The 27,872-nt window shown below is 47.2% G+C and overlaps 1 protein-coding gene across 1 annotated transcript; it reads right to left on the reverse strand.

Moving 5' to 3' along the window:
- Positions 1-17,568: 17,568 nt before the first annotated feature.
- On the reverse strand, positions 17,569-26,629 carry LOC142087537 (uncharacterized). Its single transcript, XM_075161841.1, has 9 exons — positions 26,569-26,629; positions 25,716-25,829; positions 22,429-24,114; positions 21,739-21,838; positions 20,914-21,062; positions 20,630-20,742; positions 19,741-19,830; positions 18,712-18,834; positions 17,569-17,892 (listed from the first exon to the last, which is right to left on the reverse strand). The coding sequence occupies exons 1-9, from the start codon at positions 26,627-26,629 to the stop codon at positions 17,704-17,706; spliced, it is 2,625 nt and encodes an 874-aa protein (XP_075017942.1). The 3' UTR covers positions 17,569-17,703.
- Between the last annotated feature and the right edge of the window lie 1,243 nt (positions 26,630-27,872).

Raw genomic sequence — 27,872 nt, forward strand, 5'->3', positions numbered from 1 at the left:
TGAATCAATTAGTTTGAATTGTAGTCATTCCAACTGCAGATATGTCATTCCTCTGTTACACTGCACGTCATGGTTTACTCACAACCACATCTGCTGGTCCTATTTCAGGCCACTTGGTGAACATCGGTGCGGGGAACAGTGAAGGATTCACTGCTGGTTCTATTGCCTTTTTGGTGCTCAATGCTTTTTTAATTGTTTTAGGTAAGTCTCAGTACCATATGTGATTGTTTATTGAGGGGCATTTGGGGTCAGATCATTAATCGCATCTGTGGTCACTCTGTAGTGGAGATGCACAAGTGAGGGAGCCTCAGCCCTCTGTCACTCCGATTAAGCAAGAACTGAAATGTTTTGCCCACAGCCAGCAACAGAAGCTGAGTTGGGCTTAGAAGAAACAGTCATAAGGGAATGGAAGAACATTTCAAAGAAAATAAAAGGTTCAAATAAGGTGAAAGTGTTAGACAGACTGGGCCACTGGCGTACATCCACAGCCACCCTCCAGCCCAGCTGCTGTAAATCAGAATCTTCTTGGCTGCCCGAGAAGTGTTTTCCATGTGAGCACAGTGTACTGGCAGATTAAGGGTTTGGCAGCTTGACTCTTGAAACCATAGCCGTACCTCTCTGTTCCTCCATGAACAGGGAAGTCAGATCATGGACTGCTCAGTTTAATCAGAATAGATTAAGTTGATTTAGGAATTCTTCTGCTGTTTCACATACATTTTTATGGGCCATTCTCTGAGGTGAGTCCCTCTTGTTTCTATTTCTTTTCACAGCTTCCTCTTTTAACGTGGTGCTTCTCTGCATGACCCTTGCAATGGAGCTCTTGACCATTTGTTTTCTGCTCTTTACGTTGGAGAACCTCCCTTTGCCATTTGAAAGTGAGTTTTAGGTGCACTTGGTCCTCAAACCTTCACCCATAGACTGCAGTGCGTGGGTCCCTGGTTGGGGAGCAATGTTCTGCACAAGCTCAATATGGGAAAAAGCAAGCAGAAGGGTGTGTCATCTTTCCCTAGAAGACTGGTGTGTGTGCAAGCTGCAGACGCTGAGCCTTTTGGCTCCATCCTCATATCACCCCCAGGTCCTTGAGATTTCTAATAAACATTTAGGTGTGGCTGATACCGCTGAATCAAGACAACCTCCTGAGTTTCTGTACAGTCCTGCTTTCTAGTGGTTGTTCAGTGAGCTAAGATTTGGGATGAACTAAACGTGCAACTGGTGTGAATGGCTGTAGATCTGTTGAAGCTTCGGCTTTGCAGCAAGTGAGAATTTTATTTGTAATTACATAGAGTGTTTTAGCAAGATGCTTTGTAGAAGCTTTTCCACCAGGAAAAAAGAAAAAAAAAAAAAGCCACATAGCAGAAGATGCACAGGTAGGCAAGCCTGGAAATACCTTGAATTTTTAGACCCACAAATATGCTGGACTGCAAATGTTGCATGACAGGAAAGACTGAAGTAAGTTTGCAGTGCTGGGAAGTCTGAGACATAGAAGAAAATAAAACTTTGTCATCACCCTTCCTGCCTTTGACTCTCTGGATTTTTTTTTTCCAGTTGCGATGCTAAGCATCTTCAGCATCATCTGCTTCTATGGAGCAACAGCATCACTTGCAAACAGCATGTTTGGGAAGGATCTCATGATGATGGGACCCCCTCTGTTCACAGTAAGAGATTTTTTTCATGATGGTGCAGCTTCCCTGGTCAGGAGCGATATCCTGGGGTCTTTGGTCTTACCCAGGGGAGCTGAAATTTCCATTGAATGTCCTTCCTTTGAATCCCTTAGTGCCATTTGAAATCCCAGTCACAGCATTTCTGTAGGGAGCTATGAGCTGAAAACAAGCTCTCTTCCATTATGAATAACATGTATGGAAACTTGGAGAAAGGGCAGGGACATTTGCAAAACTTCTACCTCGCTCCAAAATGCTTATCTCTGTGGTCCTGTGGAATGAGCCGTCTCCAATCCAAGAATTGTTGACAAACTGAAGTTTTAATGGCCATAACCTTGCGGGCAGGGAAGCAGGGAGTTAAATGTCTCCCAAAGTGGACGGCAAGAGCTCCCCACTGTATCTGTTAACTTTAAACTTTTTCTACCATCTTGTATGTCTGACTAAGGCAGTTCCACCTAACTGGGTTGATTGACCTGACAGCTCTAATTCCTGCTGCAGAGAAACATTTTCATTAAATCGTTTAAATTTCTAGCCACGCAGACTCATCAGAAAGCACTTGAAACTTGATCTTACTCAAGTTCCTCTGGATTTAAGATTCCCTACCAGTTTCCTTAGGTCATTTTGGAGAGGAGTTATTTCTCCAGGAAGCAGTCACAGTGCTGGGTGGGATTTGTCTCCTGTAATTTTAGGCATCAGCAGTTCAAATGTCTGCACCTGAGCTAGTCTCTTGGACTTTATTACTGGGACAGAACTAATCACTTCTGCCTTGTAATTCATCTCACCTGCTTTAGGTGAAGCACCCTAGAAGTGCTGCCTCTGCCCTTTGACTATCAAGGGAGCATGGCACAGGGAGGTACCTGCATTTGGGTGGACTGAATCCTACCCTGTGTTTCATGTTTGCTTATTCCCACTGTAATGGATTTGTTGCCTCCTGATTATTGCCAGGTTGAGAGCTCTAAGAAGGACACCGAAGATCCTCCACCCTGCATCTGCCCCAAGTCCCACTGTACGAGTGGCTTGAGGACCATTGCTGCCTTGCTGAACACAGGGGCAGTCTGTGGGGTCCCGACAGACACTGTGTATGCTTTGGCAGCCTCCTGCAAACACCCTCAAGCCATCGAGAAGGTCTACAGAATCAAGGTGTGAACACAAGACGTCTTGTTACTTGGATCCTGCTTATGTCCTATAGATGAGTTATGTACAGAAGCAGAAATGGGACCCCCTTGTTTCAAGTTGGCCTAAGACTCAGAATTTGACGGTGGATAGAGTTTATGAGCAGCCACACCAAAACGTCATCAACCATTTTCTGAGCTGAGCAACCTGGGTAGAGCACCCTCTGCTCTGGGCACCGGGCACTGGGAATTAGGCAGCTACGTTCTGCTTCACTGGGGGGAGCAAAGCACAAACCCAAACTGGAACAGCCCCGACGCTTGTCGCAAGTGGGTCCAAACCTGTCCTCTCTATCTTACGAAGTGCTGAATCAGAATCCCAGGTCTAAATTTCCCCAGACTTTTGGAGACATTCAGTGCTGGAATCGGACCCAAAGTTTGCACCTTCAGTACAACTTTTGCAGCCTGGCCCTGTCTATTCTCCATGAGGCAATTTCCTGGCTAGCCTGGAGAAATAAGCATAACAGACTATCTCAGCTGGCACTTAGTGTGAACATCAGCAACAAAGGCAGTCTTTTCTGTCCTGCTTTGGTGCCAATGCTAACCTTCCCTGTCGATGAGATAATATAAACAGAATGTAAATACATGCCCAGTTCCTTAGTCATTTGGCCCTGCTGAAACTGATGTCAGTTGAGGACTGAAATGACACCGCTTTGTGAGCTCTTTTTATTTTCCCTCCATATCACTCTTCATTTTACAGCAAGCTCATTTCAAGGCACCAAAGAACTGAAGAAGTGGTCGTGTAGATGTTGGTTTCCAGGGGGTTAGGCTCTCCTTCCGTTATCCTGTCATGAACTGGTGGGTTTGACCTTGATTTATACCAGCTTAAGTTAGAAGAAAATCAGGCCCTGGGAGTGTAAGATGTTCAAAGCACCGATAACGGGCAGAGCATCGCCATCCCTCCGTTGGTTGTGTCTAAAGCAGGGGATTTGGATACATCCCACCAAGATCCCAAGAGCAGACCACTCTTCTCTCTCTTCTTCAATTTGCACATGCAGATCTGAGCCGTGGCATCAATCACAGCATGCAGTCCCCTCCTGTGCTCAGCGTTTTGTGCAGAGATGATAGCATCTTGCTTGCTCGGAGCTCCTGGTCCCTGGGAAGCACACAAACTAGGATTCCAGTGGGCTTCGATTTTCTCAACACAAACTTTCTCTCTTCATCTATTTTTTCCCTTCCTCTCTTCCTGGTTTTTGCAGGACAGGCCTCAAGAGAAGCCCATCTGCATCTTTATTTCAAACCTGGACCAGCTGCGAGCAGCTGCTCCCCCCATCAGCCCGCTGCTTTGGGAATTCATGGAAAATGTTTACCCTGGTGGCATTGGCTGCATTATCAAGAAAGGAGAGTGGCTGAAGAAGTTAGGTGAGATGAACAGGACAGCCCTTCTCTCCCTCTTTCATGTTTTCAACACAGCAGGTCTGCAATCCACACCCTTTTGGATGTCAATTCGGAGAGATTCTGTTCATTTTATCCTGAGAAATCATCTCTGGAGCTCTTACATGCCGTGGTAAATGTTTAGCAGAGGGTGTTAATGAGCTGGAATGACTCATTAACAGTGTGAGCCAGCATGATGATTTCTTTAACCCAGTCAGACTCGAGGAAGGGAGGCTCACCAGCCTGGGAGGGTCACCTCTTTCCAGCCCGTAGCTGTTAGCTAGGAATGAGCAACCCCTGGGTGGAGCATCAAAGACAGATGAGAGGTCCCTGGGACGGGGTTCCTATGGGCATCCCTCCTACCGTATGGACAAAGTCAAAACACTGTGAGCAGCAGTATGATCCACACTCAAACCTGGCTTCTGGGAATCGGTGAAATTACTGAAGGCTGAAGAAAGAGTAGGAGTTATGCATGCTTGACAGGCAGAGGGATGTGACAGAGGGTGGGAGGGCAGGCAATGATCTCAAGAAGTTGGACTCTGTGATATAGGTAGATCCGACGTCCCTGAAGGCAGCTATGTTGAGCTTCAGCCATTAATCTTTTCCTTTTGCAGTTAGTCCCAAAATCTTACAGATGCTTTTGTGGATTTCTGATCAAGAAACCTTTCTGAAACTATACAAAGAGACTCGCAATTTTGTTTGGGGAGCGGAGCAGGGCCACTTCCAAAGAAAGCAGGAGGTCTCCCTCTGATGCCATGCCAGGTATCGTGCCAGTCTTGTCTCTGCCAATGTCCTCTGCCTGTCTTTCAAGGGGTCGGAGCAGGCTACAGCAGAGTGGGAACTCAAGACAGTATCATGATCAGAGTGCCTGACCTGACTGTCCTGGTGCACCTCATTGACATGACGGGACCCTTGGCAATCACATCTGCCAATCCCAGTGGAGAGGTCGACAGCACACACCACGACATGGTCATCTCGTGAGTACCCTGCATTTCTATCGCAGCGCAGACCACCTGTCAGGTGGGTGGCCAGCAAGTTCAAGTGGTGTATAGGTCACGATTCGATGCCCTGCGTTGAGGGGAACTTCAGCACAATGTAATACGAAGCAGCGTGTAGTTTTGTTGTTTTTTTTTTTCCCTACAGGCGTCTTGGCCATAAGCTGGAGGGTGTTCTCTGTGATGGAGAATCTGATGAGGTGGTAGCATCAACGGTGGTCAACTGCACGAAGATTGATGAAAGTGAGTGTAAGAACCACCCTTTCCATGTCAGCAATCGCATTTTCCTGGGACGTTTCCATTCCTTTCAATAGTATCAATCTGGCAGCACAGTGTGCTCCAAGAGTAACAGTTCTTGAGTGCCTGGACATTTGCAAACATGTTGATGAAGAGCAACAAACAAAAGATGTCCTTGGAGGACCTCTGTGTTGACAGAGAACAAGGCAGTGAGGAGAAACATGGTTGTGTAAGCAAAACCTGCCTTGTAAGGGCAAAAATGCTTCAAGTGGGAGGGTGGATGCTTCTGAAAGGAAGGGTGTATACTCCTTGTAGACCACCAGAATGAAGGTGTTACAGGAGCTCATCCACAATGATGTAACAGCACAAGCTGAGGTGTCGTTAGTTGGATCTGGGTTGTCGTTTGAGTGGGATTCTCTAGTGGAAAACTAATCTCTTGAACAAAGTGCAGGGTTGGTGGGCGTTCTTGCTTTCTGACAGTTTCTGGTCCTCTTGTTACACAACTTTATTATTTGGATGTCCTGAGCATTTGGATGGCTTTACTGGTCCAAGATGTTCCTTTATATCCCCATCCCTCTCTTTCACCCTTTGGGGATTAACCTAACTTTCTCATTCTTCCTCCGGGAAGGCGGCATCACCATCGTGAGAGAAGGCTGCATACCGGCAGGCAAGGTGATGCAGATATTTGAAAGCGTGAAGAACAGAGCAGTCTGAAACGCAAGGAAACCTTCCCTAAGCAAAGGAACAGCGTCTGGTCTCGCTAAAAGACATGAGGCATCCCATGCCTCACTGGAGCACGTGGCCTTGTGACAGCCATACCTTCTCTGATCAAGCACTTACCTCCTTGGGAAACAGCAGCACTTCCCCACCCAGCGTCTCTCCCGGGAGCTTTCTGCGGCTATTTATTGTTTATCTCCAGTAAGTGCCTGAAACCGCCGGGAGACCTGCCCACAGAGTGCCAGCAGGATCAGGAGCTGATGCTTTATTGCAGGAATTCCCAGAGCGCCTGTGTTTCCTAAACGCCTTGAACTGTGAACGTCATGCCTGCTTGTGTATCCCCTTCCACAACACTCACATCTGTGTATTTTAAACGGCTAAAATCCACTAAATAAATCCTCTTTTTGGAACATAAGGAAAAGGCTTTGAGTTTCATTTGATTTCCACCGAGCTATTCGCCCTCCAAAAATTGCTCCATGGCTAAACACTAGAGGAAGGAATAAATATTGGAAGGCGCAATTCTGACAGAGGGCTTACAGCAAGTAACTCACCCCCTCTCCTCCTCCGGCACCTTCACAGCCGTTCCCTGCTTGGCCCAGGTGAGTCCCCAGCCGGTCTCGGGACGCTCGGCTCCTCGCAACACGCAGAGGCTGACGTGGGTCCGTGGCCAAGCTGGGAGCTGCAGAGGGTCGGGTGGCCCCTGGCCACCCCCACGCTGGTCCCCAAGCACATGGACCTGCGTTACGCGGCGGGGAGGGGAGGGGGTTTTCTGCCAAGAGCAGAGAACAGAACTCTCCTCTCCCCCAAAGCAAGTAAGACCCAGGGGGAGTCAGGGACGAGGGAAATTCACTCTTAATAAAGACAAATCTCAACCAAGGAAACAATGAGTTAGGGCCCAAAGGCAAGAGACTGGCTTCAAAACACGGAGATGTGCATTACAGATTTGGAGGTTTTCTGTAATGTTTTTTCCTGTACTGGAGGCAGCGTCCAAGTGGCAGCTCTCTGCCAGTTCCTTACAGTTGTTCCTTCTCCTCCCTCCTGCTCTGGGCAGGGAGATTGCTCCCTCGGCACAGCCACAGTACCACCTCCCACCACCCGAGGGACAAGCCCCTTCCCTTCTCTTCTTCCTTGTCATTGTTTTGGAGCATCTTTCTGTCTTGCTCATGGACTTCTCCCTCAAGCCACGTCCCCTCCACGTCTCCGGGCAGGAGCTCGCTCCCTCCCTGCTCACCCGACACTGCTCTGGGACCTGAGCAGCCAAACCTGGGAGCGTTTGGGGCTGGATTCCTCCCACGCTTCATTACTAACATGTAAACAGTAATTCCAGTTTTAACCGTGCTCAGCTTGCTTTGGCGCCGGGGTTGTTGTCCATCTGATCCTCCACGAGCTGCAGCCTGCTATTTAGTTTGCACTCAGAAGTCACCATAAATAGCAGCTTTTACTCTGGCTCCAGGTGACGGATGTTGTTTCATTCAAGCAGCTCCCCAAACTGCCGATTAAAAACCCTTGGCAGCTGTTCCTCGGGTCTGAACACAGGCTCCCCTTCACCCTGCAGCCTCCTGACCCTGCAGACCCACTCGCACCCTCCGCTCCCGAGCTGAGGGCAGCCACTGTTGCTCCGCGCGGGCACAGCCGGGTATTCCCAGCCTCCTGTGGTTTCCCAGCCTGTGCCAGCATCTGTAGGTGGAATTAAGCCACGCTCTCCTCCCTGCACACACCTTATGACAGCTAAACAAGCCTCCGCACACACTGGGCCCTTCTCTCGCGCACAAGCGCGTGTCCTGCCTCACCGAGCCGTCGGCCAGGGCAGCACCTATATGTCCAGTCTATGTGTCAGGAGCCCCTGTTCCTCCCCGGAGGTTAAAATCGGCTCCCTCCTCTTGCTGTAAGTGGACCGCACATCCCCCTGACCTCCGCAAAGTGCCGTCCCTCCTCCCGCGCGGCCGGCCGGGCACAGCAGGGGCGAAGCAGAGCAAACATCTGCTGGTCTTTCCCAGCTCCAGAGGCTGCCCAGGGCACTCCCGGGATAGAACGTGAGCCAGGAGGGCTCTGGCTCGCTGCTCTTACGCTCAGCCTCAGGCGAGGGGCAGAACCTCTGTGCCACCCCTTCTCCCCAGGGCAGAGTTCTCCCCGATTTTTGGACCAAGCATCCCCCTCCTCATCGTGTGCTGAGCCACGGCCCCTTGTCCTCTCCAGGACACAACGCACCTCCCAGCACGGATCAGACTGATCAGCTGTATCTGGATAAGGGGAAAGTCAGCAGCATGGCCAGGGTGAGGTGGACCAGCTGGGAGAGGAGCAGGAAACCGCGGGAGACTGAGTGAGCTGAAGATTACTGCGGAGTTTTCTCGGGAAATTTTAAAATACCGTCATCCTCTCTGGCCCAGACCCAAAAGGGCACAGAACAAAGTCATCAATAAGTCAGTGCAATAAAATCCTACTGCTTCCCTGGGACAGAGTTACAGTGGTTCTTGTGCTCCCAGAGTATCTGCATCCCAGCTGCAGATGCTGACACAGAATATTTAGTTTAAATGTACAGATAAATTAATTAGGTAACTATATTAGACAAGCAAGGAGAGGAGGCCACTGCAACACCGAGTTATTAGTGTAGTGCAAAGAGTTGTTAACCTTCTGCAAGCCCCAGTACAATAAAGCACTTATTCAATAAATGCATTTAATGCCAGCTGAGGTCCACCACCATCCAGCAGAAGCTTAACTTTAAGCATGAGGTGAAGTCCCACAACATGGGACTTCTCTCATGTTTTAATACTTGAAAAACTACTTGACCTTTCTGAGCAAATGAGTTTTTTTTAATATTGGCCCTAAACTGCTGGAACAAACTAAAAGCAGAACGTCCCTTCTTGACTTGTCACCTCGGCGATGGGTCTGCATTAGACCGTCTCCATGTCGGTGGCACAGGACGTTTCAGCTCAAGGGAAGGATGTGCAGTTCCCCATCTGCCATGATCAGTGCACACACCAAACGGCCCAGGATTTGGTAAATCAACGCAAGTTTTGGCCCAGCTGGAAGAGTCACCAGTGGGGGCTGTGGGCTCCTGGGACGTTGCAGAGTGAGCATTTTGGTAGCAGCAGCAGCTCTCGCCTTGCACTGCTGCTATCTGGCAGGTAAATCAAGACTGGGATGTCTCAGCCTTTGAGGAAAGCACTTGAGAGCATTGTGGTGATTGGAAAATCAGGGGTTAAAACAGAAACTATTTTTCAACTTCACAGCTATGGACAAATCTATAATTTATGTCGTAAATGAAGCAAGATAAGAAAATTACAGGAGCCTCTTGGCTTCAGACGATGGCTTCGTTTCAGGGAGAACCATGAATGGTATTTCCTTTGGCAACATCCTTATGCAAAGAATTACCTACCAGCAGAGCACAATGCAATCAATAAACCGTCTGTACTTACGGGCAGGGTGAAAGCCAGAGATGTAGAGACGGGGACTCTTTTATGCATTAATTGTGGTTTACTGAATAAGAAAGCAAACAAATGATGTTACAGAAAAAAAACCCATTCACCATAGTCTTCTTACCTTGACACTCACTGTCTCATAAGTATTCTGCTGACTCATGAGAAATTATGGGAGAGACGTGTTTGCACTGTACCTGTTTTCCAACATCAGTGTGGCATGATAAAAATGAAAATCGATGTTTTTATCTAACACAATAAACCGCACAATCATCTTCCCCCAGTTTATGCTGGGAACAAGCATCTTTCTTGCAAATAAGGAAATAAATTTGATTTCTCAGTGTTGTCTCAGTGCCGCTAAATCGAGTGGAATATTTCCTTTAAAAAATGTATTTGGGTAAATCCCCATTATATTATTATCATGATAAAGCCTTTTTGTTAAAACGCTGTGAATTACGTATTTTACAATAACATTAATTTTTTGCTGTTTTAGCTGAGATTTATCACAATTGTCCTCTTGACAAGCCAACCTGTTCTTCCATAATCTCCAGTGATGTTGGTCAGAAATGCCCAATTGCATGTGCAAGACCATGGGAATAGAGGAACTGTAAAACTTGAACCAATTGAAGACGTGTCTGGCTTGGGAGCTCATGCCCAGCAAATACCCTCGACAAATGCCAAAGAAAAGTCCAAATTTTCCAAGGTCGTCACCCATGTCTGCTCCGAGAGGTTTTAATTTAATTGTATTCCCAATAGCAACAACTCTAAATCCTGAGCACGTGTGATGAGATCCTGCCCAATGCATTAGCACTAGCCGTCGGATCTCCAGAGATCCTTTGTGATTTTGGTCTGTAAATCAGGTTGTCAATTCTGCCACTTTAGCCAAATATAAGACAAAATTCGTCGCTGGGCTCTGAACTGTTATCATGACAAGTTAAGCTGGGAAATGGCTTAGTCACCAACCCCGACATGCGTGAGCAGCACCGTGTCCAGACTCCGTGAACATAACAGGTCTCTGTTTTCCCTAAACTCAGCGCAAGAAGGTTGGGAGCTGGAGCAACGTCTGCGTGGTCACGTACCCACAATTCTTCCCAGGAACTCAAAGCAAACTCCCCAGGTCTGGACCGCCCCCGCCAGCGTTTCTGCAAGGTTAGAGGGAAACAAACACACCTCCCTTAGATCAACAACGGGAGCCCTCAATTCCTTTATTCAAGCTCTCTAAACACAGGGTCCTTTCATTAGGGCTGTTGCTAATATTTAATGCTTCTTGTTGTGCTTTCTGTTATGAGATGCTATATATTGCTGAAGACTCATTTCCAAATGGGAACCAGCAATGAGCAACCGGGCTTTTGGTTTCTAACAGAGCTAGGAGTAAAGGATGTAAACCATGTCACAGTTGTCCCTAAATCTCTCCTGTGGATGGGTTTCTTCATTTTGTCCCCCTTCTCATCCCAGCGTTTGCTCAGAAGTGAGCTGAGCTCTAATGAAATCGTTTTCAAGGATGGGGCATCAGATCTGGCAGAGACGAGCAGCCCACTTGTGTGTGCAATCAGATGGGAGAGGGGAAGAGGTGCAGGGGCAGGGATGGGAGAGGAAGTTTTAGGCAAGGGGACAGAAAGTAATTGTTTTATTAAAAGAAACATTGGTGCAAAATGTTGTTGCAAAACTGAATGTCTGCTCACATCATCAAGGAAGCAAACGGCTAAACTAAATGTCACTGGTGGTGAAGGGCATCACATCTCTGTTCCAGGAGAGATGCTGGAGCCTGGTGAAAGGAACTTCCAGCTCTCCAAGGACAGGCCCATTCTGTGACCAAGAGACCAACACCTGGAGGGTGACAGCACACGTGCATGCACCACCAAGTCTCCAATGCCTCTGCAGCGCTTCCTTTCTCAGGAAAGCAAGATTTGGTCAGTTCAGCTTCCCAGAGCACTGAATTTCCATCTCTGTCTCAGCACAGGAAACCAACATGTCCACTCTACTGGACTCTCAGCTGGTAGCTTTCACCATGGTTTAATCTGAAGATAAGAAACAGTCATTCCTAAGCCAGGACAGCAGGTCCCATGATTTGGTTACTCCCTTCCTGGAGCTGACAATGTCCAGAGTTGTGCTATCTGGTTTCGGTTCTGCTGTGCCCATACCCGTCTCCTTCCTTGTTCTTGTTTTTTCACTGCCTTCATTTTATCTGTAATATAATTTTATGAGTCAAGAAAAGGCATCTTCCTGGAGGCAGTGAGGTCATACTCCATGAATTTGCATTTTATCGATGCACATTTTAAACATAATTACATGCAGAGTAGCGGGAAAAAATAACCAGTCTCTAGCGTTTGTTGTACACATGCACGCACTCTCCTACCTGACTCTTACCCTTCCACCAGAGATCTGGTGGGACTCACTTCCTCAATAGACGGAATGAATTGTACTGTTCTGGGCAAAGCACGTCCAAAAAGTTCAAAAAGTCACCAAAACCTGCATCACAGACAAGGTAACCTCAAAGGATCCAAGAGCTGCTGTGTAAAGCCGGTCTTCAGTTATGAAGACCCCAAAGCTGCTTTGTTTCATATCAGAAGTTTAGATATGAAGAGAAATGGACAAGGCCTTTAGCTTCCTTTGACTCATACTTTGTTGTGTCTTTGGAGAGCTAGACCTTGGAAGCGAGACGGAGAACATAATCAACATTAATTATGTCTGTGGAAACCCCATCTCAGCTCTTTCTGTGGCCAAGGAGAAGCAAGCCTGTATCCTGTGTCCCAGTGGTCATGGTCATTGCTGCCTCCTGGATTTGGTTTCTTCTTCACGCCTGGAACTGTAGCAAGCTGCTATGTCTGCTCCTTCCTTATTCCTCCTCCACCTCTACTGCCATTGCTACTTCCCACAAGAGACTCTGGTATTACCAATTAGGACTTGGTTTATTTTGCAAGTGAACGCAGCTGCTGGCAGCCGCAGGCAAGGAGGACCTGGAGCAATTGTAGGGGGTGGTAAGAAGGAGAACGGGGGCTCTGGTACCCCTTGGGTCATGTAAGATCTGATAACCTAGTGTGGGAGGACATGGTCTTTAGTAAGGCTGAAGGGGAAAGTATGCCAGAGGCGGTTAGGGGACTTATGGGAATTATGAGCTTATCTAAGGTGAGCTTGGTCAGGGACGGAGTCAGTGCTGCTGGTGCTTACTCACCAGCTGGTGCTTACCCACCCTCCAGGTTCTTAAGCACAGGGCATTGAAAGGAAATCTGCTAATCCTGCTAACCCAGGGTGTTGTCGCTGACTGCACAAGGTCACGATGGAACCTGTGATGGTGAGAAACTGGTTATATGCATCCGTCAAGATAAGAGAGCAATTGTTTGGTGTGAACCAGCAGTCAGGTCAAAGGAGGAAGGTTGTTGTGGTACCTCCTGTAATTGGTGTTATGTCAGAGAAGGAATTCAGAGCCGGCTATTTACCGAAACTCGTCAATAAACGTCTCATTATGAAAGGCCCATGTTACTTCCTGCTGGGTGGTCCTGAAGGGACTGCAGTGTCTCTGTTCCACAGCTGCCAAGACAGATATATCTATCTCAGGATAACTGTCTGAACCCTGACATCTGTCTTATGGCCAGAGCAGAAGAATTTGTTGCAATTCCTGCTTTTTTGGTATCTAGGAAGAGATAATAACACGAGTAAGATCTCTTTGTGTTTCCCAGGAAGGAATGACAGGGTGATTTTCACAAGAACTAACACTTCTGAGCCTTTGAACATGGGCTTTTCAGTTGAGGTATTTATTACGGCTGCTGAGCCATGGCCAGAGGCAGCGCTGAACTGGGTGTACAGGATAGACCTCCCCATCCAGCCCCCCAACATGACCCCTTGCACTGACCGCTCCGCAGCGCGCTCTGCCTATCTTCCTCCATCCAGTCCATGGGGCTGAGAAGTTGGGGACCCACGGTGGTGCTGCTGTGGGATCCCATGAGTACTGAGAGAGGAACCAGTGCAGAGGGCTGGATCCTGTGCCCAATGTCTTTGTGCACCTTCACCACTGATGCATGCTGGATCTAAACGGAGAACTGCTGGGTTAGGCATCCACACCGACCGAGCTGGAGGTGCAGGATCGCCTCCATCAGAGGTCACAGAGAAACACCACGGAGCCACCGAGCTGAACACAAGCCCTCCACACGTGGTCGGTTATTAACTGAGCTCTGTTGGCAGTGAGATGCCAGCAACCATGGAAATGGAGCAGGGGATTACAGTGATCTGATAAACCCACCGGTCCCTGCCCAAAGATGCAGCTACGACAGAGCCTTTCCTTCCCCAGCCCCAGCTATGACAGTGTCGTGCATAAAGAGGAGATGAAAGACGTGGAGCCATCAGACGCTTTTCTGGTAGGGGCAGAAAGGAAGAATATGATGAAGTCACAATTGGAAGTTAATCCTGTTAATTCTTGTTATGACTCAAGAAGCTCCATTTCCAGACCGCTGCTTTTTTCCCCAAGATTTTTTACACAATCGATTTTATTCACTAGGTAGATAAATTCTCTACCGCTGTTCCACACCAGACAACTTCAGGTGCTCTGTGAATTACAACGAGGAAGACATGCAGCAGAAGACAGCTTTAACAGAGTTATTGTCTGCTTTGGTTAAGTGACCAGCTGCTGTCACCCAGCTATCACTGCCCTGACTTATTCTGAGCCTCGGCTCAGAGCTGCTCCGTAAATTCAGTATTACAGCTGGCACCAACGCCGGGGACTCCCAGATGGCTCTAGACCATTAGAGGTTGACCGGCTCTTGGCTGGGCACCGCAGCTCTGCTATCAGGTATGTAAATCCGAGCTGTGTTTTGTGGAGCAGCCGAAGATCGGCCCAGGATTTTGAAATATGCCGTTTCTTTGTTGTTCCCCCACAAAGCGACAAACCAGATTATCTGGTCACTTTGCAGTAATAACCCTAGGCCCTTGATGTTAGAGGGAGGAGTACCAGGAAGAATGCAGCAAGGTGAGTATGACATAAAATCACTGCGGGTTGTGTTTTCAGATGCTGTGCCCTCAACAGTGCCAAGATCAAAGGGTTTTGCTTTGACTGATTATCACCCAATTAAGCAGGACTTTGCTTTTGCCTTTTCCTCCACCTCATGTCCCATCCCAAGCTATAGGCAGACTTTGACTTTCATATTTCGGGAGCAGGCGCCAAAGAGGAGAGGGCTCTGTCCCTACAGAGCTCCCTGTTCCTGGTGTTTCTTTAAGTTGGAGGTGGTCAAGGGACATTCATGACTCTGCCCATGTCTCAAGGCTTCTGCTCGGCTGGTCACACTCAAGAGGTGGTTGTGATGCCGCCCTTCCTCTCTGAACCACTCTACCCACTCTAGTATCAGGTCCACCCACTATACCAACATGCATCCTCGAAGATGTTTGAGTCAGTTCCTGTTCCTATGGCACAGCTCTATTCTCAGAAGGGTGAGCTGTTTTTTTCCTGCGACTGGAAAATACACTTCTTTATTTTCCATTCTTTTTTTTTTTTTTCTTTCCATTGACATGGATGTCTGGACTCCACAAAGGGCAAAATCAAGGTGGGACAGCCCTTCTTCCTGGGTTGTTTCCAACCCCAGTGGGATTAAAGTGTTGGCTATTTCACAAAGAGGCCCATTCATGAGATTATTTTGTCTCCCAGGGTGACCTTTCAGGCCTAACGGCCTCCAAGTCATTGACAATGCAACCAAAATTGGCCTTTCTCAGCAGTCTCTAATTTTTCTCAGTCACTTCAAACAACTCCTGTGATGGAGGTCTGAGGACCTCAAGTCCCTTTCTGTCCCTCTCCTCTGGTACATTGCGATGGAGCAGTTCCTTCCCATTAAGCTGGACAGGAGAGGAACAGCACCAGAAGGGCTCAAGGAGAGTCTCCGAGCAGGAGGGCTAGGCAACCGGTTTTGACCAAAACCTACATTTTTAGAGTGATGAATATATTTGATAAATTCTTGTCAATACCTCAAAATGGATTTGATCTGTGATTTTTCAGAAAATATGCTGAAAAAAGTTCAAATGTTCATCTCAACAGTTGCATACTGAAGTGGTTTGGATTTGCCACTTAGAACAGTGGCTTTTCTTCTCTTTCCACTTCTCTTTAAAAGTGTTCTTCTTCACCTTGAATGCCGGGAAAACTCTGGAAACATTAGAAATTTTTTTGCCTTGATTAAGCTGAAACATCCCATTTAAATCTCCTCCTTCCTACTATTTATTTCCAGTTTGCTTGTACACAAGAGAGCTGCAGGTGGGGTAAAATAAGGACTGAACTTCAATGAGATATCTCCGTCTTGCACCTCGCTCAGCAAAGTGAGGAAGGGTTCCCCGACATGTTCTCCCAGTGTCCTCAAACTGCGATCAAAACTTTCTGTAAGAATCAAGCACCATGGAGAGAGAGTGAAAGAGGAAAAATGGACCCAGGCGAGGCATCTTGTGAAGAATCCAGCTTTTTAAACCACTTTTAACTTGTGGCACAATAAAATGTATCTTTATTTGCCGCACAGGGCAGCGGCATCCCTAGTATATTTAAGCCAAGGTTGTTTTCCCACAGCAAAAGGCTTTGGGATGCTTCAGCATCTCTCCAGATTAATGCTTCTTACTACACTCCCTCAGATTTCAGTGTTTATGGGTTTTTTTATTGAGTTAAGGAAAGGGGCGACATTCAGCCCTGGTGTTTATGAGCTCATTAGCACTCCTCAGCAAGGGAGCTGGCACCAGGGGGTTGATGTTAAGAGTTATCTTCTTTTTCCCTCCTCTTCCCCACCCTGGAAAGTGATGCAATTTGATTCCCTCATAAGATCCGATCCTTCATGCATGGCCAGGAACCCTGACATGCTGAAATCCATAACATTTCAACCCGCAAGGTTTTTTCCAGGTGATATATGTGTGTGTGACATATGACTGTTTATTGAAAATATTTTATTGCTTTCTAAAAATCAGTTTTCATAAACCCCAAAGAGATACAGTAAGTAGACCAGCAAAATTATTTAACAAACTCAATTACCTGGCATTTTCTTTCTCTGCAGGAAGAGAGCCAGTTCTGTGAGAACAAGCTGAGAAGACCTGGTTTTGCTGTAGTTCATAGAGGTTGAGCTCCTCTGACTGCACAGCATTTATGCTTAAGTTCCAGCAGAACTTCAGGTGAAATCAATGAATCAGTTCATTGGTTTCAGCTGGAGTTTGATCAGCACCTTGCACCTGAGTCAGGTAAGAATAAGATCAACAGTTTTCAGAGGCTAAACAAAGCCACTAACTGCCCAGCCACGCAGTCTTTGCCAAGGAAAACTCCTCGCCTTGGTTTGAAACTTCTTTTCACCTCCTCTGGGTCAGCAGCTACCACTCTGCGCTAAATCTGCACTCTGGAGGAAACGTACCATGAGATGTGTACAGTTATGCTATAAGGCAAGAGACCAGCTTCTAGCATCCTCAAATGCAGTGCAGATGATTCTCCTGAAATTCATACTCTGCATAAGATAACATGGGAAGGGAGGGTCTTCCATAACGCTCCAGCACTTCTAAGGAGATATTACTGGAGTCATCAAAACGGTAATTCCACCCTCACACTGACTGTGAAATACACAAAATGGCATTTCAGATAATGGCATTTCTTTTTAGTGTTGGGTTCTGTGACCTCCATTTTGAGAAGACAAATCAGAAGATAGCCCCAGCTCCCGAGGCCGTGCTTTGCCTCACCTATTTTAGAAAGTCCACTGTATTCACCAGCACAGTACCTGAATACATCTTCCCTTCTCCCTCTCCCACTTCAAGTTTCATGCGGTGTTTTTCCCCCAACATGTAATCATGAAACACTTCACGTTACTCTGTGTCCCAAACTGAAGGTATTAACTCCCAGTGAAAGGAAAAAAGCTCTGTTACACTGGTTACACTGGGGCCAGTCAGTCACCGATACAACACTTTCTTTGGTTATGTCTGATCTTCAGTGAAAGCTGGCTGTCTCCGTAAGTGAAAATTTTACTTCTGAGTGACTCTGGTTTGTAAGTCAGCTCTGCACGGGGGTATTTTAGCAGTATCCATAGAAAGATGAATAAGTCACCCCTGCAGCTGGGAAACCTCTCCCATTCCCCAATTTGACCGATATGTCATTTTCCAGCAGACACCTTCCTAGTGAGCACGTAACTGCTTGACCTGCACGGAGTCAGAGGCGAGTGCGATTCTCGCAGCCGTCATCGGTGGACTGCACCGGCACCGTCTCTTCCGAGGCAGCCATGCCCACCCCGTTGTGCACTGCATGGCTATGATTCAGATGTTCTTCCTGGCCTTTTGTGGTGCCACTGTTAGGAACCAATGTCTGTTTCTTCTGCACCTGCTCCAGTATCTGCAGCACCTGGAATTAGCAAACACAGCTGTGAGTGGGTTAGTAATTAGGGGAAAGCACTAATTTCTTCTCCAGCTATTGAAATAATGCCCTATTCTCTTTCTGAGGGGAGACCTTATCGCGCTCTACAACTACCTGAAAGGAGGTTATAGTGAGGTGGGTGTTGGTCTCTTCTGCCAAGTAACAAGTGATAGGACAAGAGGAAATGGCCTCAAGTTGTGCCAAAGGAGGTTTAGATTGGACATTAGGAAAAAATTCTTTACTTAAAGAGTGGTCAAGCATTGGAACAGGCTGCCCAGGGAAGTGGTGGAGTCACCATCCCTGGAGGTATTTAAAAGACGCGTAGATGAGGCCCTTAGGGACATGGTGTAGTGGGCATGGTGGTGTTGGGTTGACGGTTGGACTGGATGATCTTAGAGGTCTTTTCCAACCTTAATGATTCTATGATTTAAGCTACGTGTCTGGGCTCAGTCTTGGGATTACACTAAACGTTTCTGTCTGCTCAGAGGTCTCTGGGACAGGTGTAAATGGAGAGCCTGCCCCGTGGAGGTCCACGACTTTGGATCTTGGAGCTCCTTCCACGAACGAATCAGTCTCACCTCGCACGTCCCTCAGCAACGTGCTTAGCACAGAGAAGTGCAATGGTGGTCCGGAGGCAGGATCAGAACACGGAACTCTGTTTTTCTGCTCTTTCATACCACCCTATGATAACTCCTCATGCCATCATAGATTTCTTCACCTCCTTATGGAACTAGGAAACCCCAAGTCTGAAACCCACTTAATGGAGATGGAGAAAGGGAGCAGAAATAAAACAAAGATTAATTTTACCTGAGACTTGGGGATGATACCGACTCTGAAGAATCCTATGTTTCCACTGTCGATTTTGGTGCAGTCCACAACAGTGGAGGCAATGTTCTCTGGAGAAGGCCCATCACAAAGAACTGCATCCACCTGAAGAGCCACAGATGTTCACACCAAGTTCCCCTCAGGCACTTGGGAAAAGAGAGGGTGGTTTTCCCCTCTCAACAGCAGGTAATTATTATCAAAGGCAATTCTGCTCCTTCCCACCCCACTGTATTGACACTAACTAAGGGCTGAATTTGGAAGGAATGAACTTAATAAAAGCAAAGAGAGAGAGAGCTCTATGGGGTGTAGGTCAGCAGTACAGCAAAGGCAGGTTTACATCAGCTGAGGAGCTTTAAAGAAGTCCCATCCACAAAGCAAATGTGTAGAAAACCAGATTTTTGAGGAGTTACAGGCGGAAGATTTGTACCACCTTTTGTTTAAAACTACCCTCACATAAGCTGCCACGAATATACAAAATATAGTACACTCAGGATTTCGCAGTGAAATGAAAGACAGCCATTTGAATGGCCATGACCATTGTACTTCCAGAACTTATGAAAGTTCTAAAAGCCAGGAATATTTTAGAGCTTTGGCACCAGTTTTAGACCAGCTTCAGCTTTAGATGGGAATCCCCTGTGTTCCGACAGCTCAATGCCAGCTGGAGCCCTGACGCATTCAGCCATCAGTGGTTTTATTGCTTATAAGCAAAGAAGCATTTTTTTGTTGCTCATATCATTCTTTGTTGGAAGATGAACTAACTCACATTGCCAAGCCATAACTATACTGTATAAATTAGAAGAATTTTGGTTTCCCATCAAGTTCTGTATTTTACACTGTTCTTTCACTATGACACCAACATGAGGAGTGTCCATGAGATGTTTTTAATGAGGTGCTTTCCCAGATTCTTGATATCTTCTATTGATTTGCCTACTGGAAACAAAGTGGTTGTGTTCTTCTATCCCCACATCTTTCGGGACCAGCCGGAATGAAAAGACACAGAGCCCCAATTACCTTATCTCCCAGCTTGGCATACACCTGGTTGTGGTGTGTGGTGTCTGCCTCTCCCGTTGGGTTAGCTGATGTGACCACAATGGGGCCAACCTGGTGACAGAAAAATGGGAATAAAAGCTCTGTTTGCTGTGTAAAACAGATTACTTGAATTCTGAAGTTCACTGAAGTTCAAGTGAGTCTCTGTGACTCTAAAGAGAACTCAGTGTGACTCACCCAGGTAGAGACACCTACTTTGTAGGCAACTACAGTCCCACCAAATCTGTGTACGAGTGACTAACACCCTGCTGAATTGGGGTTTACAGATGTCGATCAGGAAAGAGCATTTTGTTTTTCAGCAATAGCAATTGTCAAAGACCTACAACGTCTGTCCTAGTAATGAGCAGAATATGCAGGGTATCACAGTTCCTCTCGCCACATTCCGGACCTTCTGAAGTTATTCTGGCTTCAGATAAGCCCGTGCTTGCCACAGAAGTGTTCTATGTAGGAAATTAGACAAAGTGTCTGTTAATTACATCTTTTCCAGCTTTCTGACCTGGTGGTTTTTCCTTTTACCCTCTCTTCTGCAATAAAATCAGGTACCAGCTGCCTGCATACCTCACCCCTTCTTAATGATATTTTTCTTGCGGGAGTTACTCATTTTAGCACTTTTCACTCCCCAAACCTGTCTGAACATGCTAGGATCCTCACTTCATTGAGAAAAGAAACAAGAGAGGAGAAGTGACATGCCAAGAGGACTGGCAGAGTGCTCCAGCCTCTCACTGTCCTTCTCTCCTGCAGCAGGCCAGAGGACCTGGGTGCTAGTGACTGACAACAAGCCTGCTCCCTAGACAGTGGAATGGCAAGGTCTGGTCACCCATGCTGCTGGGATGAGTGTGCTCTGGCCACTCACCAAGTCGATGAGGTGTGTGGTGACAGAGCAGTCGGGGATGCGGATGGCGATGCTCTGAGGGGTACCGACGTATTTAGCGGAGTCCTTCATTCCCAGGAAGTCCACCCATTCACCTGCACAAGGAAGAGTCACACAGCACTTACGGACGTACATTAGTCCGAACACCATGATCTTACCAGAACTACCGCCATGGACCATGTGGCGTTGCAGGGATGCATGACTTAAAGTTGGAGTTTCAAAGCCAAAGCTGTCCAGAGAGCTTGGAAGTAACAGCATTTCCTCACCTCTGGGAACCACCAAGCTAATAGGAGATGGCCAGGCAGCCTCCATGAAGTCCCAGAGGAGGGGAGTGAACAAATGCTTTGCAGGTTCCAGTTGCTTTAGACTAGAAATCCAGAGTGACATGGGGCGATCCTGAGCCTGGCGCTTGGACCTGGGAAGGAGGCAAGAAAAATGAGCCTCAAGTAAAATGGGGATTTAATCTCAAGCTGAAAAGGAAATTGTGATGGTGAGGCCTAGAGTTAAGACAAGGTGTGTAGGCTCTGTCCCAGGTCACCAGTCTGTAGTGCTGTCATCATTCAACAGACGACCTGACAGGAAGGGACATTAATGACTACTCCCAATCAGGAATGCCTACTCCAAATCAAGGTTTTAGCTTCTTGTGTAGTGATGGGCAGAAATCCCAATTGCCCAAGTTCTGAGGAAACCCCACCAACATGAGGGGTCCCAGCTGCTTACAAAAGTACAACTAGAGACATTTGTTAAACATGAGAGGGATTTTGGTTATGATGATATGTACCTACAAATATGTACAATAATCCCCTGGCCCATTTGCCACTTCTTTGTGTTTCCTTGTGATATCCAAGCTACCTGGCTCCACCACCTGCCAGGAGCCTTCAATATCCTAGAAGACAATTCAACTGCCTCCTTTCCTCATTCGGATCTTCTCCCCCAGGCTCATCACCTTATTGCTCCCATGAAGGCTAAGCTATGTGTCTCTTTGCTCCCGATGGTTGCTGTAGCCAGTACTCAGTAGCAGCTATAAGTCCCAGAGGCTTCTTTAGACTGGCCAAGGAAGCCCTCACTGGGACAGCAAGACAAATACTTACTGGTGAGCTTTCTCCACAGCATCAGGCCGATTACAGGCTGCCACAAGCACATACACAGTATCTGTGGGGATGCCGCAAGTCCCTCCGTTCTTCAGGATATCTGTTGGCAGGTGAAGAGGGCAGAACCCCTTAAGTGACTAGAAGTGAGGGGCTGTAACTCTCAAAAGAGCTGTCACAGACAAAACAGCCAATTCGGTGCTCTCGTCTCCTTTTCCCAACTAACAAACCATTTCCTCTGACAGTGCATTTTCTAGCATTCATCCAACAGGAGATCTGGCATTTAGGGGAGTTCTGGGCCACGTTCATCAGGGCCAGAAGTCATTCAGCCCTGTGCAGAGACCAAGCACCATGCATTTGCCTTGCTTTCTCTGTACAAAGCTTTCAGTAGTAGCCCCAGCCTGGAGGATTCATGTATCTCAGATTGGATGAGCAGACAGGGATATGATACAGGAGAGATGGCAGCAAATTCACTGCTGAACCCAGCTCCTATCAAGGAATTGGTCCTATTTCCCCCATAGTGTATTTAGCTTCTAATGACTTTTGTAACTTGGCCCACTTGGTCAAAATGTCATCAGATCATCATGGTTTCCACATCTGGATTGGAAAATTGTTCTTTTAATAATGTGCTGCTACAAAACCTCCCAGAATTTACCCTCCACCCCCACATTATGCCCTATGTATTTCCCTTACCTGCAATTCTCTTGACTGAGGAAGCTTTCCTGGCAGGCAGGTGAAGGCACTTGGTCATTCCTCCCCCCACACCACTAAGGTGCACAATGGGCCTACCCATTGGTAAGCAGGAACCCTCAAAGGTGCTGTTGAAAAGGGCAGACAGGAAGCAGTAAAAGCTGACCAGACCGAAGATGAGAGTGGCAGCAATGTCATAACCAGCTGGAAGAGCATGGATGGCATCCAGCAAGAAGCTGACAGCGATGAGCAAGAAAGTGAGGGAGTAAAAGAACCAGGCGATGTTTAAGAAGAGAGTGCAGAAGACAATGAAGCCATTGAAGAGCATGAACGCAATGATGCCTACCGCTGCATGGAAGCTTCTGGTAGTGCCAGAGAGGCCACCATATCTTGTCAAGCCCCAGATGATCCACATGACAGCATAGAGAATGAAGGCACTGCTCTCCAAGGTTTTACCCCGGGCAAAGGCCACTGAGCCGCCTAGAAGCTTAAGGATCCCACCAGCTACCACTACCCATGGAATTACAACAGTAGCAAGTGGAGCCTGGGGGTCCCCTGTCATTGTTATAGCAAAAGAAGCGAGGACACTGCATGCATAGCCAAGTACTTCTGCATCTGCATACTTGGAATACCCTAGGTAGGGAGCGTGAAGGTCTGCCCCTTCACGAAGCTTCAGAAAACTGCTGCGAGCAAGTAGTGCCTTCACTGCACCCTTCCCTGTTGGGATCTTGGCACTTGCTTTCACATTGTACAGGTGAATTAGAGTCATCAAGGCTGAGGCCACAAAGATGGCCACATCCACGCCTTGGGGTCCACCTTCAAAAAATCCTTTGGGACGGCAAGCTAATGCAATGCAGTAGGCCACATAAAACAGCAAATACAGGCCATCCACTGGGCTCTTAAGAGTGAGAAAAAGAGCCAAGACCGCAAAAAGAATTGAGAAAACCACCAGGAATGGAGTAGGGAAAGATGGCTCTTCTGGTTGCCAGACTGGGTACAGAAGGCAATAGCCTCCAGCAAATTTCAGGATGGAAGTGAAACCAAAGAATGTAGCCATTAGCACATCCATTGCACGGTATGATAAAATGCAGATGCCAATCTGGTAGATCCCAGCTGCCCACAGCCAGGGCACTTGGCCGATAAATAGTTTGCCAGTGACACCCAGGAGCTTACAGCCAAAGACACTGGCAGACAGCATGTTCAGGATCAGACCTGTGACTGCAAAATGATTCAGGCTGCCACTGGTGGACTGGATCTGGTCACGGGTCTTTTTCTTGGCCAGATCTGTGCCAGGGAAGGCAATTTTCTCTTTGCTTAGGAAATAGAGAATCCTTCCCAGAGCAAAATAACCACCAACCAAGCAGACAATCATATAATTGCAAGCCACAGCAGAGGAACCAAAAGCTGTGCTATAACGCATGGCAACTTCATGAGCACTGGCAAGTGAGACAGCAGAAGCAATCATAGCTAGGATGACCTCTCTGCAAAGGAATCCCACCACTGCAATAATGAGTAGTGCCAAAGTAAATGTGACCAGGCCAGGCACCAGGGCATTGCGGAAATCACCAGTGTCGTTCAAAACTCCTTGCCCTCCCAGGATGAAGAGCACTCCATAGCCACACCAGAACACTGAGATGGTCAGGCAGAGAGACAAGAACAGGGAGGCATTTCTTAGGCTTCTCCGAATTCCTGTGAAACAAATGACAATGGGGACAGAACTGTGATTTCGAGACAATAGGTTACAGAAAGCAGTAGTTAGGACAGGCAGCTGTGCTATAGGCACATGGCGTGTTGGAAGCATGACCACTATGCTAGCATGGAGCTGCACAGGTCCTGCATGATGCTAGACAGAGCTATCATGAGTTTGGGTAGGTCTGCACCATGCCCCATTACACTGTGTAGACATGACCGTAAAGACTGCTTCAGCACAACACTTTGTGCTCATCAGAATGCCTGAGGTGAGCTCAAAGTACTTGCGTTCCTTCAACTAAGCACTGTACCGGGCCTGGCACGCAGTTTGCCCTAATGAAGTCGAGGTTGAACAAGCCATTGTCTTATCTTCCTCATGATGCCTACAAAACTCAATATATTAACGCAAATCAAGTCCTGACACCTCTTTCTTTTGAGTTACCTGGTGGTTTGTTTTGTTCCTGCTGTAAGCTGTCAGGTCCAATGTTTGAACCACAAGTGTCATACAACCTGCTGGATCCCCCAAAATAATTGGGCCTTCTCAGAAGACAGAAGCACAGGAATTGCAAAACTCATTCCTTCTCAAGAACTATCCTGTTTGGTATTGTGATCCCCAAAATGATGAGGACCTTGATTTAAAATGCTTCAAGTTGAATGGAACCCACATACTACTCCCAAACAACATCACAAAATACCTTATTTTTACTGCTAAGCTGTGAGGATACCGATCAGCACGGACAGACCTGAAAGCTTCCTTCCAAGCTGGAGCTTTGTAATGGACCTAGGCTTCATTTCTTCCTCAAACTGGTATAGCTTTGTGAGCCAGACTCAAGTTGGGAAGGGAAGCAAGAGCTCTGCTGAATGAGTCCCCAAGCTACAGAGGACTGTAATCACACAAGCATGCATCTCTTGGAACAAGGGAGCACAGAAATTCCTGCCTTTGGTAGGAGACTGTTGATTCCCACCAACTGTGAAACATCACCTGCCCAGTGGTCCATTCCATATAGTCCCACCAAGACAGCTGCTTCTAAGTGCTTTCTCCTAATGCTTTGTGCCACCACTGACTGAGAGAAGAGGTGGAACTCTGTTTTATGGGTTAAAATATGTAGTGTCTCTCCCAAGCTGTCTGCTTTGTAGAGGAAAAAATACCAGCATCAAATCTTAGGTTTTCATGTCCTCATCGCTCTGAATTAAAAAGGAGAAATAACTCAGCATTCATTCTAAAAAGTGTGGACTTTGTTATAGCCAGTGATTTTTTCTCTCAGGTAAGTAGATCTCCTGGCATTTACACATTGACATGCCATTTCAATCCACAGATGACTAGAGTACTCTGAGAAAGCCTGGGAACCATTTTTAGAGAAATCATGTATTCAGTCTGCTAAAACTCCCAGAGATCCTGGTAAAGCACTTGTTCAAAACTAACCTTGATTTCTTTGGTTGCCTATACAGGAAAAATTTGCTGTGCTGACATACTCCTCTAGAATGAATCAGTGGTCTGGCAAGGCTGCCACGGTTTGTATAAATCTGTTGGCAAACAGACCAAATACATGCAAAGCTATAGAAGGGGGAGGCCCTGAAGCTGGCCATCCTCCGAGTCTTACCTGCATACGCCAAAAGAGACGATAAAATCAACAGAAGGACTCCTAGAGCTGTGCTGGGGATCAGAGGGGCTGCTCTGGGTAAACTGTAGAAATGCACTGCCAGTAAGAGTGATCCTGTGTGTGAGAAGGGAGGTGGAAAAAAAGAGAGAGCTTGTAAACTTTGCCCAAAAAACCGGGAGAGAACCAGAGTGGCAAGAGCAGGGAATAGAGAAAAAATGATAGTGCAAGATCTGCAAACAATGAAATCTAAGAAGCTGGGGGGGGTGTTGTAACTTGGTTTGTGTCCAAGGTCTCACCTCTTTCTGGGTGCCTAGTTTTAAGAAACTTGAACTTAATCATGTTTGAAAGTGCTCCCCTGTTTTCAGATAAAGGTAAAAATCAGCTCTCCGATTCCAATTACACAAAAGGCAGACAGAGGCACGCACACTCTACAGATGATCACATAAGCCTTGTGCCTACAGAAAACTAGCCTAAAAATGAAAAGGGGCAGCACTCAGAAAGATGAAACGCAAAGAAGGAGCAAATGAGAGGGAGTGAACACAGAGCTGCAGGGAAAGCGGCTAGAAAAGGAAAAGAGAGGAAGGTGCATCCAAATAAAGATCGTTTATGGAAATGACTACCAAAAAGTTTTGATTTGCTTCCCACCCAGGAAAGTTCAGGCCAGCACTTTAAAGCCAAGACAAATATTTTGTTGGCTGCTGAAATAGGCACAGGGATCTCTGGTTCTAAAAGCTTTACCCAGGCAAGAGAAGATTCAGAATAAACAAACTCTTTAGCCCCCTTTGAAAAGGGGATTGTCCGTGAAAGCTAGTCCCAACCCCATCTTCCCATGCCAAGAAGACTCGATCCCTACCTGCGGAAATGCCCAAGAGCCCTATGGAGGAATGCAGTGACTCAGCTTTTCTGTCTGCCATCGCAGAGTCCGCTGAAGACCCAGATGCGGGCTGAAATGCTGCCTCTCTTTCCTCCCTAGCTCTTTATAACCAAAGCAACTCCGCTGGCCTGCGTTCCTCCCTGCTCTCCACCCCTTTTCCCTACAAACATCTTCTGTTAGTGTTCCCTTCTGCATGCGGGAGGAAATGCAAACTTGCTGCAATAAATTTCAGTCTGTGAGTCAGCATGGACTGCTGGTAGCTCCCTCCAGGGGACTGTTAATTTTACTGTTGATTAACCCTTGTTAAAAAAGACACTTGAAAAATAACGCTGAGGGTTTATTACTATTACTGCCTTTTTGCTACTGCCAGTGAGGAAATTACACTGGTTAAAATTAAGGTTTTTTAAAGAATCCATCTTGCTGGAGCAAACAAGCGCTTTGCAAGCCCAGGAGCTCCTTGGGGACCAGTAATTTCTCCTAACATTGGCCATGGTCCTGCTGTTTGTCCCTGTCACAGCTATGAATGCCTGGCACCGCTGTCCTGTGCTGGGCAAACCCTGGGCAGATTCAGTGCCATTCCCTTAAAGGTGATTTCTGTCCATGTGTCACTCCACATCTATCTAATCCAGCCTCTCTGCGCACACTCACAGGGAACTCCTCCGAAGTGGTTTTCGTGAGGGAGGTGTCAATGCAAACATGCAGTCTGGAGACCATCAGTGTGAGCATAAATCTAGAGGAGCCGTGCTGGCTTCCCAGGAGAACCGTGCGGGCAGTGAGTATCAGTCATTGCCACGATCGCTGCTGTATCCCAAAGACGACACGAAGGACCTATTCACAGCTTCCTACTGCTTCCCACGGGGAATATGTGATCAGGGCATAAAGGTCTTCACCAGCGGAGGAGAGAGGCTGCAGAAAGCAGCGGACACTGGCCTCGGGATCATGTTGGGTCACACGTCAAGTGGGAATTAGGCAGAGAACTGTTCTGTGAGAGCTAACAGAGCTTTGATGGAAAACAGGGGCAACATTGCCTGCATGTATGTACGTTCATCCACTGTTTGGTTTGTGTGCAATGGAGCAGTGTAGGGCCTATTCCCATGAAGGACTCAGCTCCTGTTCCCATCAGCCCCCGTTAAAGCAAATTCCACTTTCAGCCTCTTGACGAGATAAAAGATGCAGAACAGTGTAAAGAGCTTCACGCTATTACTGGGCTGGTCAAGGATGACTCTGCAGAGGCCCTACAGCAGCAAGCTGTGATGTTCCTCTCGGCAGATCCTGCTCTATGT

Source organism: Calonectris borealis, chromosome 13 (genome assembly GCF_964195595.1).
Source record: "Calonectris borealis chromosome 13, bCalBor7.hap1.2, whole genome shotgun sequence".
In the NCBI taxonomy this organism is placed as follows: domain Eukaryota; kingdom Metazoa; phylum Chordata; class Aves; order Procellariiformes; family Procellariidae; genus Calonectris; species Calonectris borealis.